This window comes from Corvus hawaiiensis, chromosome 1 (genome assembly GCF_020740725.1).
Source record: "Corvus hawaiiensis isolate bCorHaw1 chromosome 1, bCorHaw1.pri.cur, whole genome shotgun sequence".
Taxonomy (NCBI): domain Eukaryota; kingdom Metazoa; phylum Chordata; class Aves; order Passeriformes; family Corvidae; genus Corvus; species Corvus hawaiiensis.
Window position 1 is genome coordinate 14,253,785 of NC_063213.1, and position 14,747 is coordinate 14,268,531.

Genomic DNA, 14,747 nt, shown 5'->3' on the forward strand with positions numbered 1-14,747 from the left:
TATTTCAAACATGGTTACATCTTCAGAGTGGACAGGGATTTACTGTCGTGGCTACACTTGGAGGATGACACTATCCTCAGCAAAGCCCAGCTCTTTTCCCACTGCATCCTTCAGAAAGACTCCTTATGGAGTAGGTCTTCTATCAGGCCTTTTCCCTGATGAAGCGTTAACAGAGTTTGCCTTGACTGTGCACCAGCAACAAATTATTTCCAAACTGCTCTGGGAGATGAGAGTGGCTGACATCCACCACTGGCCGCAGGTCATTTTCCTGGCACAGACCAATCTTTGGGGATTATTTAACAGTGTTTCAGCTTTCAGCCTTGGAGCTCTTCTTCTAACCCCTACCCCAGGGACTGGATTGCCTTCACATAGAGGGACTGTAAAATACTCCCCATTAAAGAAGCAGTCGGGTTCAGCTAGGTGATCACTCCCCAGGCGCAGGGACAGCCTGTAAGGCAAGGCAATAGGGCAAGGAGGAGACAGGGCCCATAGCTGGTGAGCACCAGACCGTGCAGCCAAAGCAGCAGGATTCAGAGCCCAATATGTCCCTGCTTTGTTTCAGTCCTCTGGTGCCAGTAGTAGCGGTGGGGAGAATGCTCAGGAGTAGACACACACTCCCCAGTGGGGATTTCATGCTGCATAGCCTCCTTCAGCAGCACAGCCGGCCCTGGGGAACCCCAGCAGCTCCTCAGCCCCTCAAGAGGCTTCATGAGAGACAGACAGACTGAGGGGGTCAAAGCTGCAACAGAAGCTAAGAGAAACGGGAATGACAGCAAGAGTGGGTGAGAAGGGAGATGGGAAGAGGAAGGGAGGGGATGGAGGGAGGCCTTCCCCCGAGATGCAGGTATGCAAAGGGGACGAGAGGGCAGTGGCCAGATGAGCCTGACACCTGGGGATACTCTGATGGGGGGTCGTCGCAGCTCACCCCATATCAGCACAGCCAGCCTCCCCCAGGACCAGAGGGGACGGTGGTGTCCCACTGGGGAACGGCAGGGACTCCGAGGGACGCACGTAGGGACTGACGCACTCTCGCACGAAACAAAAAGAGAGTCTTGGGAGGGGGGAAAGGTGGCGGAGGAGGAAAAGGTGGCAGAGGGGGGACGGAGCAGAGTTCCCGCGGGGCACCCGAGGCGAGCGAGCCGGGAGGTGGGCAGGGATGCGTGTGTGTGTGTGCGTGTCTGCGTGGGGGGCCGGGGCGACGGGGGCGGCCGGGCAGGGCATGGCAGGACACGGCAGGGCAGGGCAGGGCAGGGCGGGCAGGGCTGCGCGGGGCCGCGCAGGAGCCCACGGGGCGGCGGGCGCAGGTGGTGCCGCCGCCTGCATCAGCTCTACCTGCAGTGGCGGGGGCCGCCGCCTCTCGCCCCCCTCTGCCCCTCGCGAGTCCCCGCCTCGGCTGACTGCCAGAGCTGGGGCTTGCCGTGTTTGTTTGTTCGTTCTTCCGCGCTGACGATGTCTTGGGGGGCTGAAGAGGAGGAGGAGAAGAAGGAGGAGGGCGGGGAGGGGGAGGGGACTGGGGCTTGGGAGACGGCGGTTCCTCGGCCTCTCTTATTGCCGCTGAGTTGCGCTCCTCTTCCTCAGGCTGCGAGCAGGAGCCGCCCGGGCGCTTCCCACTTCCCCGGCCGGCCGGGAGTCCCTGCGGCGGCAGCGCGCTCGCTCGCCTCCCGCCGGGGCAGGTGAGTGCGGGGCACCGCCGGGCACCGCCGCCCCGGGGCTCCAGGGCTCCGGCCCCGCGGGAGCCGCGGCCGCTGGAGAGCGGGGCAGGCGGGCGGGACGCAGTTTGCTAAACTCCGGCGCCCGGCTGGTCCCCGCTCACGGCCGCTTTCCCTTCCTTATCTCCCCTCCGCAGAGCAACCCGCCCAGCAGAGCGCTCCCGAGGTGCCGGCAGCCGCCAGGATTTTTTGTCTGTCTTGTTTGTGTGTTTGTTGGGTTTTGGTTTTGTTTTTTGTTTTTTTTTCCCCTCGTTTTCATTTGGCTTTCTAGTCTCGCTGGGAATGGCAGGGCCAGCGGCGCCTGGAGAAGGAACAAGTGTGGGGAAAGGGAGAGGGAGCCGGAGCTAAATGACAGGATGCGGGCGGCTTGAGGCACAGAGAGAAGCCAGCCTCCTTCTGCCCCCGGGACTGCCCCTGCGGACCGTGCTTTCTGCTCCTCGCTCCGGCTGGAGATTTAAGGAAGAGTTGTCCGTGGAGGGCATTTTTATTTTTTTCCTCCTTTCGCTGCTGTCGGAAGGGAAAATGGATTGGGGACTTCTCCTGCACTGTGCAGCCCTCACCTTCACCCTCGCCAGGGCTCTGCGGAGCGGTGAGTGACACGGGGGACGTCGGGTCTCGGCTAGGGCAGCTGCGGGGCCGGGTTCCGGGGCTGCCGGCACGGGAGGCGGGCGGTGGGGCCCGGCGGGCCGTGGGACCGGCACCGATATAAAGCCGGCTGGGGGGAACTTTCTGGCGGAGGAGGGATGCGGCGCAGTCCCCGCCTGAGGACCGCCCGCCCTGACATTGCCTTCCGACTTTATTTTCTGCTCTTTCGGGTTATTGTATAAAGCAGGCTGCTCATTCTCACTTGATCAGGACAGACAATTATCTTAATAATGTCCCGTCCCATAGGCAATTAAATGTCCCTCCTCCGATATCTGAAAGATAATGAACACTTTAAAGGGAAGGCTCTCTTCCCCGCCCGCCCTTTCTCTTTCCCAAAGCGTAAAATTTTGGTCATGCCTCCTACTAGCTGTGTGTGTACCTGCGAATAGTCTTCACACAGAGAACTGTGTAGAGTACCCGTTTCCCAAGTCTGCAGTTTACGTGCAACTTACACTGTGCCAAGAGGGGAGCTGAGCTTCCCTGTGAAGGCTCAAGACTCCCTTCCAAGAGGAGAAATCCCATAAGAAAGGAGTGGTGTGGCTAGTTTACTGTCAGGCAGACCCTGAAAACACAACTAATTAAAAGCAGCGTGCTCCTCCTTCCCCGAACAATGCCAGGGCACTGTGAATATTGCAGTGAGCATGATGCATTTTTAAAAGATGGTCTAATTGTGGGACTGCTTGACATTTAGCTCTTGCACATGAAACAGCTCATGTGAGTCTTCCTTTCCTGACAAATCCTGAGCAATTATTATTAACTAATTATCAAATATTTACTTTTGCCTGACTGGGTTTTCAATCAAAGTAATTAAAAGAGGAGAGCACACTCCACTTACACTGGTATATTGTTTTAATAAGGGACCGCAACTGGAGTGTCAAGCAAGAGTATTAAAATCGCGTGTTTTATGATGGAAGTTAATCTCTTTCCCAATATGTTTTGAGGAGGCTGCTTAGTTTAATCAGGATGAGCTTCCTCCTCCAATGCTGTGGCACAGGAGCAAAGGTGCTAGAGAGGTGCACCAAGCCTGGTGTGGAGATGCTCTGAGAGATGCACTTTGCTCATCCCCCTAGCCCAGCTCAGGGTGTGGGCAGCTGCCTCCCACACAGACCCACAGTGCCACCGTGTCCCTCTGAGGGACAGAATGGGGCCACCCCCAAGCTCTTGTTGATCTTTTCTCCCTGTTAAAAGAAGGGGAGAAGAGCGAGTTGCTGGGCAGAAGCCTCCTCCTCCAGTGTTTAATGTGGTGGTCCTGCTGGAGTCACCAAGGCCGTTAACCTCCTCTATAACCTACCAGACCTACTAATGCCACCTTCACCTACACGCAGTATTAGTGTCCACTAAATTAATTCATTAACCTTATTTGGAACTAATGGTCCAAAGTCATTAGAAACTGCTCTTCTTAATCAAGTGTGAGAGAGATTGCACAGAGCCAAGGAGTCTAGCAGACCGCATTATCTTATTACACTGTCATTTTCCCAGAAGTCGCAGATTAAGGAGCGCTGGTGGTAGTGAGTCCACCTCAACGTCCTCTGAAGTGACTCTGTCAAGTGACTAGAAGCAGCACTGCTTTATTTCAGGCATTTAACAGATGCCAGACTCTGCCATGTTGTTTGCAGGGCTGGAGTGGGCTTAATGAGACAAGATCACTTTCTGAGTATGCTTACACAGAGAGGAAAAGGCAAGATTCCCTGAGAGCCCCAGACAGCGGATTAGCAAGATCACCAGTGACAGCTTTTGAGCTTTGAGCAGCAATGCCTTTTGTTCTGGTCAGAGGAAAACAGCCTGTTTTGTAAAGGCACAGCGGAAATATAATAAGATAGCCTTTCCCAGCTATGTGCTTAGCAGTATCTGGGTTTTGACCATACATCTGAGTACCTATCAACCCCTTCCCTCCTAATTTATGGCAAATAATTTCTATAAAGAGTGTTGCTTTATGCATTTTTGATGTGCGCTTCCTCATTCATTTCCATTTGACCTGTTTTTCCTACAATAAAATCCTGTATATTTATAAATTCATGCTGTGAGCAAGGATTGCCATTTTGCTTTCACAGGGAATGTATTAGATAGAGCACTGCAGCCTGTATATACCATCATTGAGATGTAGTGATATATAGACTTGCTTTAGAGGGGACATTCTTGCTGTCCATAGTTTACTGTCATGTTTTATTGCTCAAAATTAAACAACCAATGCGTGGAGAAAGTTTTTTCCTCCCTGAAGGCCCACAGAAGGGAATCCATAGTAGTCAAAAAAGTGATAACACTGCACTGGACAGTGAAGTGAGTGGCCGTGTAGGTTGGACTTTTTGTCCCTTTTTACTTTTCCTATAAACCTTAAAATGCAACCCTGACAATGCTGACCAAAGGAGCAAGATGCAGCCTTTCCACATTTCACAGTCACACTTTGTGATTCTAGAAACTTTTGCAACTATTTTGCTGCAAGAAATAAATCTTTGTTGTTGTTCAGGGGAGGAAGGAATGAAGGGAAGAGGAAGGGATGTTGTTCTGCTCCATTACTTTGATGCAGTCTCCAAGCATGAACAAACTTCCTTGAAAGAGTAAATAGTGGATGATTTCTGCTTCACTAGAGCTACTTTGTTCTCTGCTACCCTGAGTTTGAGGAGCACAGATAGTTTCAACCTGCCTAGATTTATGGACTGATAAAACAAAGGGAGGGTCTCCTGCGAATGAGCTTGGATCCACCAAGATAATCCCAGTGGTTGGTGACACAGACCAGGCTTATCCCATAGCTGGGCAGGGTGTCAAAAGGCATTCCTTAACATCTCCTCCCAGCTTTTCTTAAAACTTCATACTTAAGAAGATTATAGTTTTTGGAGTTTATTGTGTCGCAGGTACCCTTCTTAGCCGACATTAACGCTGTTATGAAGGTGCAAGGTTTTAACACTGTAAGGGGCACTGTTGGAGCGGAGGGCTTTTAAAAAGGGGACGGCTTAGGAATGGGGTGCTTCTGCTACCTGCTGCCTGTCCAGCCACCGGATTTAAAGATGGGGACGGAGAGGGAGTCCTCTTCCCTTCGGTAGAAAGTAGCAGAGATGTCTTTAAAAGCAGAAGTATGCAGCATAAGTTTGCCTGAAGAAGGCTGCGGTCTCGCAGCATTCCCACGGCAGTCGGCGGGGTCCGCTGCTGCGGGCTGCGCCCGGATGCTTGCCGGGGGCACTGAGACCTGCCCATGTGCTTGCTTCCCCCGCAGATAAGTGTGGAGACACGATCAAAATTTTAAGCCCCGGGTACCTCACGTCTCCCGGCTACCCGCAGTCCTACCACCCCAGCCAGAAGTGCGAGTGGCTGATCCAGGCGCCGGAGCCCTACCAGCGCATCATGATCAACTTCAACCCGCACTTCGACCTGGAGGACCGCGACTGCAAGTGAGTGAGTCCGGCGCTGCGGAGCGCCACGGCGACACCTGCCGGCCACCGCGGGCGCTCGGCGGGGCGCGCCCGGGCCGGGGGCGAGCGGGGAGGGAGGCGGGGGTGTGCGGGTTAAAAATATCTTTACGGCTTTCTGAGGTTTGTGAGCTGCGTCCGCCCGGTGCGCTGCGAGCGGGTGGCGGTGGTGATGCGCGGAGTGCGGGTGCGGTTGTGGTGAGGCACCGTTTGTTGGCCCGCTTGCTTTTTTAAGTCTCTTGTTTGAGTTTGAGAAAGGAGTTCCTTTTCCGCTTATACCCCCACGACTACAAACAGCCCATGGAAGAGACAGGCCATTTATAAATTGCCAAATCTTCTTAACGCAGAGTTAGTCTGGCATTTACTGTCACCCTTCAAGGGGCAGTGGAGTGGAGGACTGATAGTCATATTTCCTTCTTTCTCCCTTTGCTGCTGATTTATAGCCAGTAGCTTTTCTTTCCCCTCCTCCTGCTCTCCTGTAGTGCTGTGAGAGGAGGAAGGAGGGAGCTGAGGCTCCCTTTGTCCCCTGTCCTCGCATTCCCTTTGACCGCCCGTTCCAGAAGTGAGAAGGGGAATCAGAACCTCCCAGAAGCTGTTCTCCACTTTTCCCCAAATCTGTAAATCTCACAGCTTGCACAAGGCAACACGTGGAAGATCATTCCCCTCTTCAACATGCACTCTGAATTCAGCCTGCTTGTTTCACGAAGAAAATATTTTCATGATTCATTATTTAAGTATTTCTGGAGTATCATAGTTATTGAAATATTTCTTGTGTATCATAATTTTTTATCCCCTTCTGATAACTGCAAGAGAGTTGCTGTTCATTAATGTTACCAGTCAAGATTTTCTCTGCATGTCGGAAAGATTAAACTCAATAGCTGGTGGTGTTTGGTATTTCATGGGAGTATACAGGATTTGGTGCCATAAAATGATGCTCAGTTTATCAGAAGTCATTGTGATAGACCATGAGATTAGAGTGTTGGACTTAGGGAAAGAGAGCCTGTACTCAAGCACTTAATTTTTGCCATTCACATCTTTGTCCTATTATTTAATAAATTGATTACTTAGACCACAATTATTGTTTTCTCTTGAAATGAAGTTTTTTAATGATGCACTGTGGTGCTTAGTTGCCTTTTTGTGGTATTTTATAAGCACTTATAGATCAGCATTTCAGTGCCATAGTTGAGTGATAATGCAGAAAAACCCTGTGCTCATAAAACTAAACTGACTCTTTGCGAAAATGAGTTTTTACTGTGGTGTTGGAGCTGCAGCTCGTATTCACACCATATGTTCACACACTGACTTCCCATTCTTTAATTTTTAATGTCTTGTACTCAGGCAATGAATCACTTCCCTGTGTCTTCTTAATACAGGTTTTGCTTTCATTCTGTGGAACGCTGCTAATGCTTTAAAATATTTGTCACTCTTTGTCTCTTAGATGGAAATTAGGAAATTAAATCAAACATATTTCAGCGTCAAATCTTCTTCCTCCCTTGCTAGAATGCATGTTTTTCCAACTCTGTAAAACCAACATGGTCTTTGGCAGCAGTAAAATGGTGTACAGCATACAATTATTTGAAGAACAAGTAATCTTTGTGGCACAGTGTTGTGTTAAACAGTGCTAGACTGAGCTGAACTGGGTCCAGGGAAAGGATTGACTCCCTCCCTGTGCTGCTTCCTTCTCAGTGTTCATTGTCCACTCTCCCCACTGCATTATTTCTTCCCCTGAAACGGAGCCCAAAGCAGTAATGAGATGGTAGTGGGTGGAAGGAAGTCTCTCAACAGGGTTGTTTGCATTGTCTTTGCAGTGTGTGGTGGTGATGACTTTACCATTATTTGTCTGTGCTGAAATGCTAATTTTCTAGGCTTTGCTAAATTACTCAGCTGCTACTTCATTTATACTGAAAATTGCTCTTTTTAACTTGAGAGGGATTGTATTAGTGGAAAAAAAACCACAAAAAACAACTAAGGACCAGAACAACAGAAAAATTATTTCAGCAACAGGAATTTGTCAACAATCTCCGTTGTCTGAAATTTCAGCATCTGCTTGCAAAATTCACATTCCTTGTACTGAATATTAAATACAACAGGCGATTAATGCAATAAACCTATCACAAGATTATTTTGTTTTCCAGCTAAGTATATTTTGTTTTTCTAATATGCTTAGTGTATTAGAAACTCAGTCTGCAATCTAGAAATGTGTAATTTAGGTTACACTCTAGTTTATTGAAAGGTTTAGCACTGGAAATTAATAACCACTTAAATATGAAATGCAGATAGAAAATGAGAGATAAGGGAATTCATGTCTGGGAACAAAAAATGTCCCATATAATTAGAGTAGACTAGAGAAGATTAGCTTGCTGGCCTAGCTCCCAAAATCCTCTTTATAATGCTGTTCATTGCATCTTGGACCTTAGTTAGCATTGAAAACAACTTTAATAACAAGGACCCCTGAGCCCAGGAAGGGAAACACTGTGGCTTTGGAAAGGTTACCTTCTTGTTTCATAGTGCCAACAAGAAAATCGAGAGGCTTTACCTAACTTTAAAAAATATTGCTCTATATAGAGGTCTAGACGTATTGAAATGTAAAACTGGTGAAAGGTTGATTCTCAGAGGAGAATCAAAAGCAGCACATTTAAGCATTAGCTGTTACTGAAGTTGTTCCCAGTTAGTCTCTTTGTATGTTAGGGTTTGGAATTAATTTAAGAATATGCCCTTGATTTACCTACTTATTATGCTGTGCTTTAATGAATAAGTATTTCTCAAATGACTGATAATAAAATTCATATATGTATATTTTTCTGACAATCAGGACCATTTGAGTTGTTCTAAATTTCAAGTAAACATGGTGAAAATTCCTTTTTCTCTGGAGGCATTCTGAAGGACTCAGCTTCTACAGTTTTGGAGAATAAAGATACACAAATAATTAAAAATATGTTCACACAAGCTAGGTTCATCTAATAAAAAGTCTTCTAGACGGAACTACTGTACCAGCGTTATGGAAATACTGGGTTTCGACAAGAAGTGTACAAACATGTCGACCACAGATTGTTATCAAGGACATATATAATGAAAAAATACATAGTCTCTTTTAACATTTAACTTTAATGAGTGTTATGCCTCCTCTTCAGGAAGCCAAGAAACAGAAATTATGGTTGTGCTTTAAGAGAAAAGTAGTTTTTGTTTGCCGTTTTGCCTTTTCTCAAGCAAGTCCCAATAATAAGCATGCATTTTTGGAGTCAGGAGCATGGTTAAAATGAATAGAAGAGACAAAACATATGGCCACATATTAGTTAAAATGCTCCAGTGTTTGTTGCATGTGGTAAATGCTTTTCAGCACTTAGTGCAAGCTGTACAAGTCTCGTGTTGCTGAAGTATCCTACTGTGTAAATGTAGCCATCTTGAATCTAGTAAAACTTTATACCTAGATAATAAACAAGAATGTCACTGATACAGTACTTTGAATTTATGGAACTTTTCCGGTTTCCCAGCAATGTACACTATCAGCATGATAATTTATAATGGTTTGTGACAAATGTTGCTGAGCAAAGAGGTGTGTGGTTACATTCAGATCAGATGTCATTATCTAGGGAGCAATAAAAATTTCACAGACACTAGGTTAAAAACATTAAGAAAATGAATGTGAAGCTTCAGAAGAAAAGGGCTTAAGAAAGGTGGAGGGTTGGCTAGAGAAAGCCCAATAGTGGTTTCCTTACTGACAAATTATTAACTTTGTTGTCAGACTTGACTGTATTGTTTTACAAGGTTTTCATAGATATGCCACGCAGCACTATTGTTTTAATGGCTATCATTTATAGATGTAGAAAATAAGTATCATCCTTGCTTAACACTTGTGGATTATGTACGACAATGCTGTCAAATCACTCAGAATGGAAAAATTGCCCATTCTGGAAACATTCAAGTTACAGGAGAGATGTCACAGATAATTACTCTTCATATTGCATTTACTAGGGATTAGTTACATGGATGAGAGTAGAGCTTTATAGAAATTGTGGTCAGCTATAGAATACAGAGCAAAACATATCTATGGTTGTTTATATAGAAGAAAATGGCTCCTCCAGGTCCTTGAGTAAGGAAGAAAGCAAAGGTATTCAGACCTACAGAGTGAATGTATAGCTTCACATAACTCCCATAGACCTTAATGATGTTAGAAATTCATCCATACATTTTATTTCTAAATAATGTCAATGGATTTATGCTACAAATCTGTAGGTATAACAAACTCAGGCTGGTAAAATAAACAGGAGCAAGTGAAGTCATGGCTCAGCCTTCCTTTCGTTTCTGCATAGTTTAAGCTTTCATTTGCTTTTGTCCAAATCCTGGTTCCTGTTCTTCCACGCAGCAAGGTCTGCTTTGTGCAGACCTTGTGCCTCGCGTTTGTCCCTTTTGTGCAGGGGCCGTTCAAGCCCTTTGGGCTGAGCCGATGGGAGTAAGAGTGCCTATGTCCTGGCTGCCCACCTGCAGCACCACCCATGAAGGATCCTGCTGAGCTGCCCACTGAGCCTGTCAGAAGGGTCCTGCCATCAGCTGCACACAACAGCTGCTCCCTGACTGCCCCAGCTGCACCTGAAGCCTAGACAGTTCTGAGCTGCTCCCACAAACTGCCCCAAGGACATCTCAGGGGAAGGGGCGGTCTGGGCCCAGTGCAGCCCTACTGCCTATGGAAGCAGTGGGAACTTTGCCCTCCACTCCCACAGAGCTGTCTCCCATCATTCTTGATGACTGCAGGGAAGGGTTCAGCACAGGCCCTGTAGGACGGTTAATGACTGTATCAGTTGTTTGGATAGCAAATGTCAGTCAGAGCTTCCTAATTCCCTCTGCCCGGCCACTGTGGGGCTCGGCAGGCAGAGAGTGCCTGCAGCTGACAAGGCAGGGTGAGCAGCAGAGCAGCACAGGAACAGTCACTCAGGTTTGTGGAAGGGGAGCCAAGGCCTCTGAGCTTTCCAACAGAAATACAGCTTTACTGTCTCGGCTCCATCAGCTAAGCATCAGCACTGGCTCTTTAGTGGGTTTCAGCAGGACAAGGTATCCAGGAGAGGTGGAAATGCCCCCTCCTCACTGCTGAGAGCAGCTGGAAGGATTTCCACCCTCCCCTGCTTGCTCTGAGCTTCATTAACTAATCCATCCAGCCCATGCGTGTGCAGTCACTCCACCGTGGGCTGCACTGCCTGGGCAGAGGTGAGCAATGGGCTGGACATGTCTCTGTCAAAGCCAGAGAGGGATGTGGGCACCGACGTGCAGGGAAGGCCATACCTGGGCTGAAGAGGCAGCATCGTACCCCTTTTGTCTCCCTCAAGAGCTGTTTGGGGTTACCAAGAGATTAATTGGAAGTACTAAAGGGGTGAAGGGGGCTATCCTTCATTCTGTTCCTAAAACAAGAAACAAGTGGTTTTGGCTTAGTTTGAGATGAGTTGTTGCAGTAGGTTTGGGGGCCATGTGGTATCTCATGTTTCTGCATGCACTTTGAGGGAATTTCTCTGCTTTATATAAAGCACATGAAAGGCTTTCTCAGGGAGCACTTAGCTAGACCCAGACAGCTCTTCCAATCACCACTGCTGTTTGGTACCCTCCATAAGGCTGCAGGAAAGTTTTCTGTCAAGGAAAGGAATCAGCCTGTGCAGGATCATGGAAGCAGAAAACACTTGTTGTAACCCAAAAGCTCTTCCTTAACTTAAAGGTTCTGCATTATGAAAGTATATATAATGTTCTCTTTGCCACAAGATTCCACAAGTATTTGCACACACAGATGCATCTAAAGATACTGTTATTTTATTGTGCTTTTGGGACTAAATGAGAGTTAAAAGAAGTTGGAAATTATATTGTTTTTCTGATTAGAGTGTAATGAAAGAATTCCTTTGGTTTTTATCCAAGAAATTAACTCTTGTGAAAGTCTCTATTGTCAAACTCTTTAACAATTTGTTCTTTTAGCATAGTGGTTTGAGTTTGAGTTTTCTCAGAAAAGGTATTAGGAAATCCATGACCAAACTGCCTGGTCATAGCTAGGGAGACTGTGCTAGCCCATGTTCAGGGCTGAGGCACTGGAAGCAGAGCCCAGCGTTGCACTCTGTGTATGGGAGCATTCCCTGTCTTGACTTGGGTCTCCAAACAGTAGCATGATAGAGCTATAAAACCAGTCATATATGGATGTTTCTATTAACCTGAACAGTTAACTGTGAGTAGAATTCTGTCTAGATGTGCTACAACCAGATGCCCTTCAGACAGGAAAAATTTGAGGGTCAAATATGGATTCCCTTAAGCCTAATCCTTCATCCTTTCTGTGGACAGAGATAAACAAATTCAGAACAAAGGTCTAAGTCCTTTCTAAATTGAAACCCAGAGTTGTTGGAATTAGCCGCATGAAACTCTCAATATGTTTTCAGCCAATCCCATAGTGCTCTTCTCTCCACCCTCCTCTCCCGTGCTAATCTAATTGAAAAAAAACCCTATGTGTTTCTGTTAGTTTCTTAGTTTCTTAGTTATAGTTTATTGCAAGCTTTAACATTGGATCATAATTTGATAATTGATATAGAGATTTTTATGCAGCTGATGAGAAACCAAATTAAATTATTTTCTTTTGTAGTATTTCCAAAGAATGAAATTATGTTGAAAACTGGATATACATGCACTCACATGTATATGTCTAGATTTATATATCACACCAAACTGCTTGGATATAGGCATATGTTACGTGCACCTCTTTAGGACTCTGCATATATACACGTATTTATGTCTATGTTATCGATTTCTTAGTTTATGTAGAAGTTCCTAAAGTAAATCTACTAATTAAAGCGCTAATACCCATCTTAAGGTTGATAATTAGGTATAAAGAGAAAAAGAGACAGGATTAGTGTTCAGATCATGTTCCAAATGCCTCTTAATTGGGTGTTTGTAATCAATCCTGATTGCAAGAGGCAGTGGTTTGGCAGAATAAAGAATGAAAAAGGCTTAGCTCTGCTATTTTCCTGTTAGTTGACTTGGCCGTAGTATTTTAGGACAGAATCCAGTGTCAAACAAGGTAATTTTGTCAGCCTTAGCAATCCTACAAAAAATTTTAAAAATCTTTTCTTATGACATTTTTTTCAAGCTAAAAACTCTGTCAAGCTAGAGAGTTATTTTTATCCAGAATCTTAAAAATTGTTTTCAAGTGAACCACAGGAAAGACTTTGTTCTCCTGTCCTCTATCCACCACTGACTTCGGAAATCATGTCTGAGTTCACTGTGGGTTTTTCATTGCATTGACCTTGGTACTTTTCTCACCAAGCCACAGTTTTCCATCATAAAACCACACAGCTTGGTATAATGATTATTTCTTTATCCCGAGTAACCAAACAATTTTTTAAACAGGGTGACAGATTTCCCTCTTGCACTGTGGGAAGCAAGCACCTGGCCATTTCCAAATAGACTTTTAATGAACTTCCTGAAGGAGATTTGAGAGAAGTTTAATAAGTCACCTGCCAACTTTTTGGGAGCATAGGTCATTTGCTTTTCTGCAGGAATTCACAAAAATGTGAGAATAACCCCCTTCCCAAGTCCTAAACTTCCATGGAGGAAATTGATTTTCATGGGCAATATCAAAGGTTTATAAAAATGTAACCTCAGAAATCAAATTTCTGATTGTTTCTCACACGTAAGGTACTGTGAAACTCTGTGATCCACAGAGCTGGTTATGATCTGTGTGAACTTTATAATAATTTATTTAAACAGGAACAGATTGTGCATATTTAGACTCATCTTGCAGGTTAATATCATTACAAGTATTTTACGTAATGCTATAAAATGAAGAATTTAGATGGCTCAAAAGGACCATTGAGAAAATATCTCCATATGTGGAAGAGACACCCATTTAATGTGATGATTTCTTCCAGAAGAAACTATGTTCATCCCAGAAGCACTATAACCAGCTGTTGTTCAGGAGAAACTGGGCAGTTGTCTGCTGCGTTCCACACTGACGTGGAGTTGCAGTGGCCACATGTCCCATGCCTCCGCTAAATACAGATGGGCTGTGCCTCACACTGAGTGAGAGCCTGGGTTAATCCCTTCCCTACCCTCCCAGCACTTGGGCCCCATTGCACATTTGTGCTCTGGGCTGCTCTGTGCCCCCACATGAAGACACAACCTATCAGAACTGTGGTGTGGGAATGGGATTGGAGCACCCCACTGCAGACAGGGCAGGACTGACCTCACAGCTCAGCCCTGTGCTGGGGCCATGCCATTCTTTGAAAAAAAGATAGGTAGTCCTTTTTCTTTTTTTTTCCTTCTTACAACACTCCTTATTAATTTGAAGTTGGTAACCTAGAGAAAATTAGAGGTCTGTTCTCACCGGAGTGATTATTCTGCCTCGAGCTTTGAGAAATGCTCCCTCAAAGCCAAAGTTTTGCTCATTCACATAAACAGTCACACTGAAGTCAACTAAAACAACAGACTCACTTGAGCAGGGCTGATGAGTAGGACATATATTTCTGGCACTACACAAATTAATAATTGCTTTTTATAACAGTGGTTTTCAGATGTTTGCAGAGTAATTTACAGTACAGTATAAGATTCAGCCTCATACTTCTTAGGTCACCATAAATAGGTTATCAGTTCTTCTCCAGCTCTTAGCTCTTAGTCGTGAATGTTTGGGACAAGTTGCTAAGTGCATGAGTAAGAATCAAAGTTTGCCTTCTTTTGCCAATCTGTCATTAAGCCAGACAACTTCTACTGACTTTCTTCTAATGTATTCATCTGTAACAAGGGACGCAGATCTGCAATTTAGAAAAGGTTTAGCTTGATCACCATGCAGAAATGCAGGCTATGCTGCCTATTTCCATAGATCACACCGCTTTGCCAGATGCAAAATGAGAGGCTTACATCCCTCGTGCTAAAAGCCCTTCTTAGAGGAAATCCTAGGCTGTCGCTTCATTTGAGTAGCTTTAGCTAAGTCTAGAAAAATATGCGAAGGTAGCTCTTAAATAAAAACTTTTTTTTCATG

General features: G+C 45.7%; 1 protein-coding gene across 3 annotated transcripts in view; it reads left to right on the forward strand.

Annotated features, from left to right (window-relative positions):
• The first annotated feature begins 1,955 nt into the window (after positions 1-1,955).
• NRP1 (neuropilin 1) overlaps positions 1,956-14,747 on the forward strand; it is a 112,824-nt gene continuing 100,032 nt past the window's right edge. For all 3 annotated transcript variants that reach the window (XM_048292663.1, XM_048292743.1, XM_048292830.1), the window contains exons 1-2: positions 1,956-2,298; positions 5,563-5,737. In XM_048292663.1, coding sequence (XP_048148620.1) covers positions 2,058-2,298; positions 5,563-5,737 — 416 coding nt within the window. In that variant the 5' untranslated portion in view covers positions 1,956-2,057. The remainder of the gene's footprint in view (positions 2,299-5,562; positions 5,738-14,747) is intronic.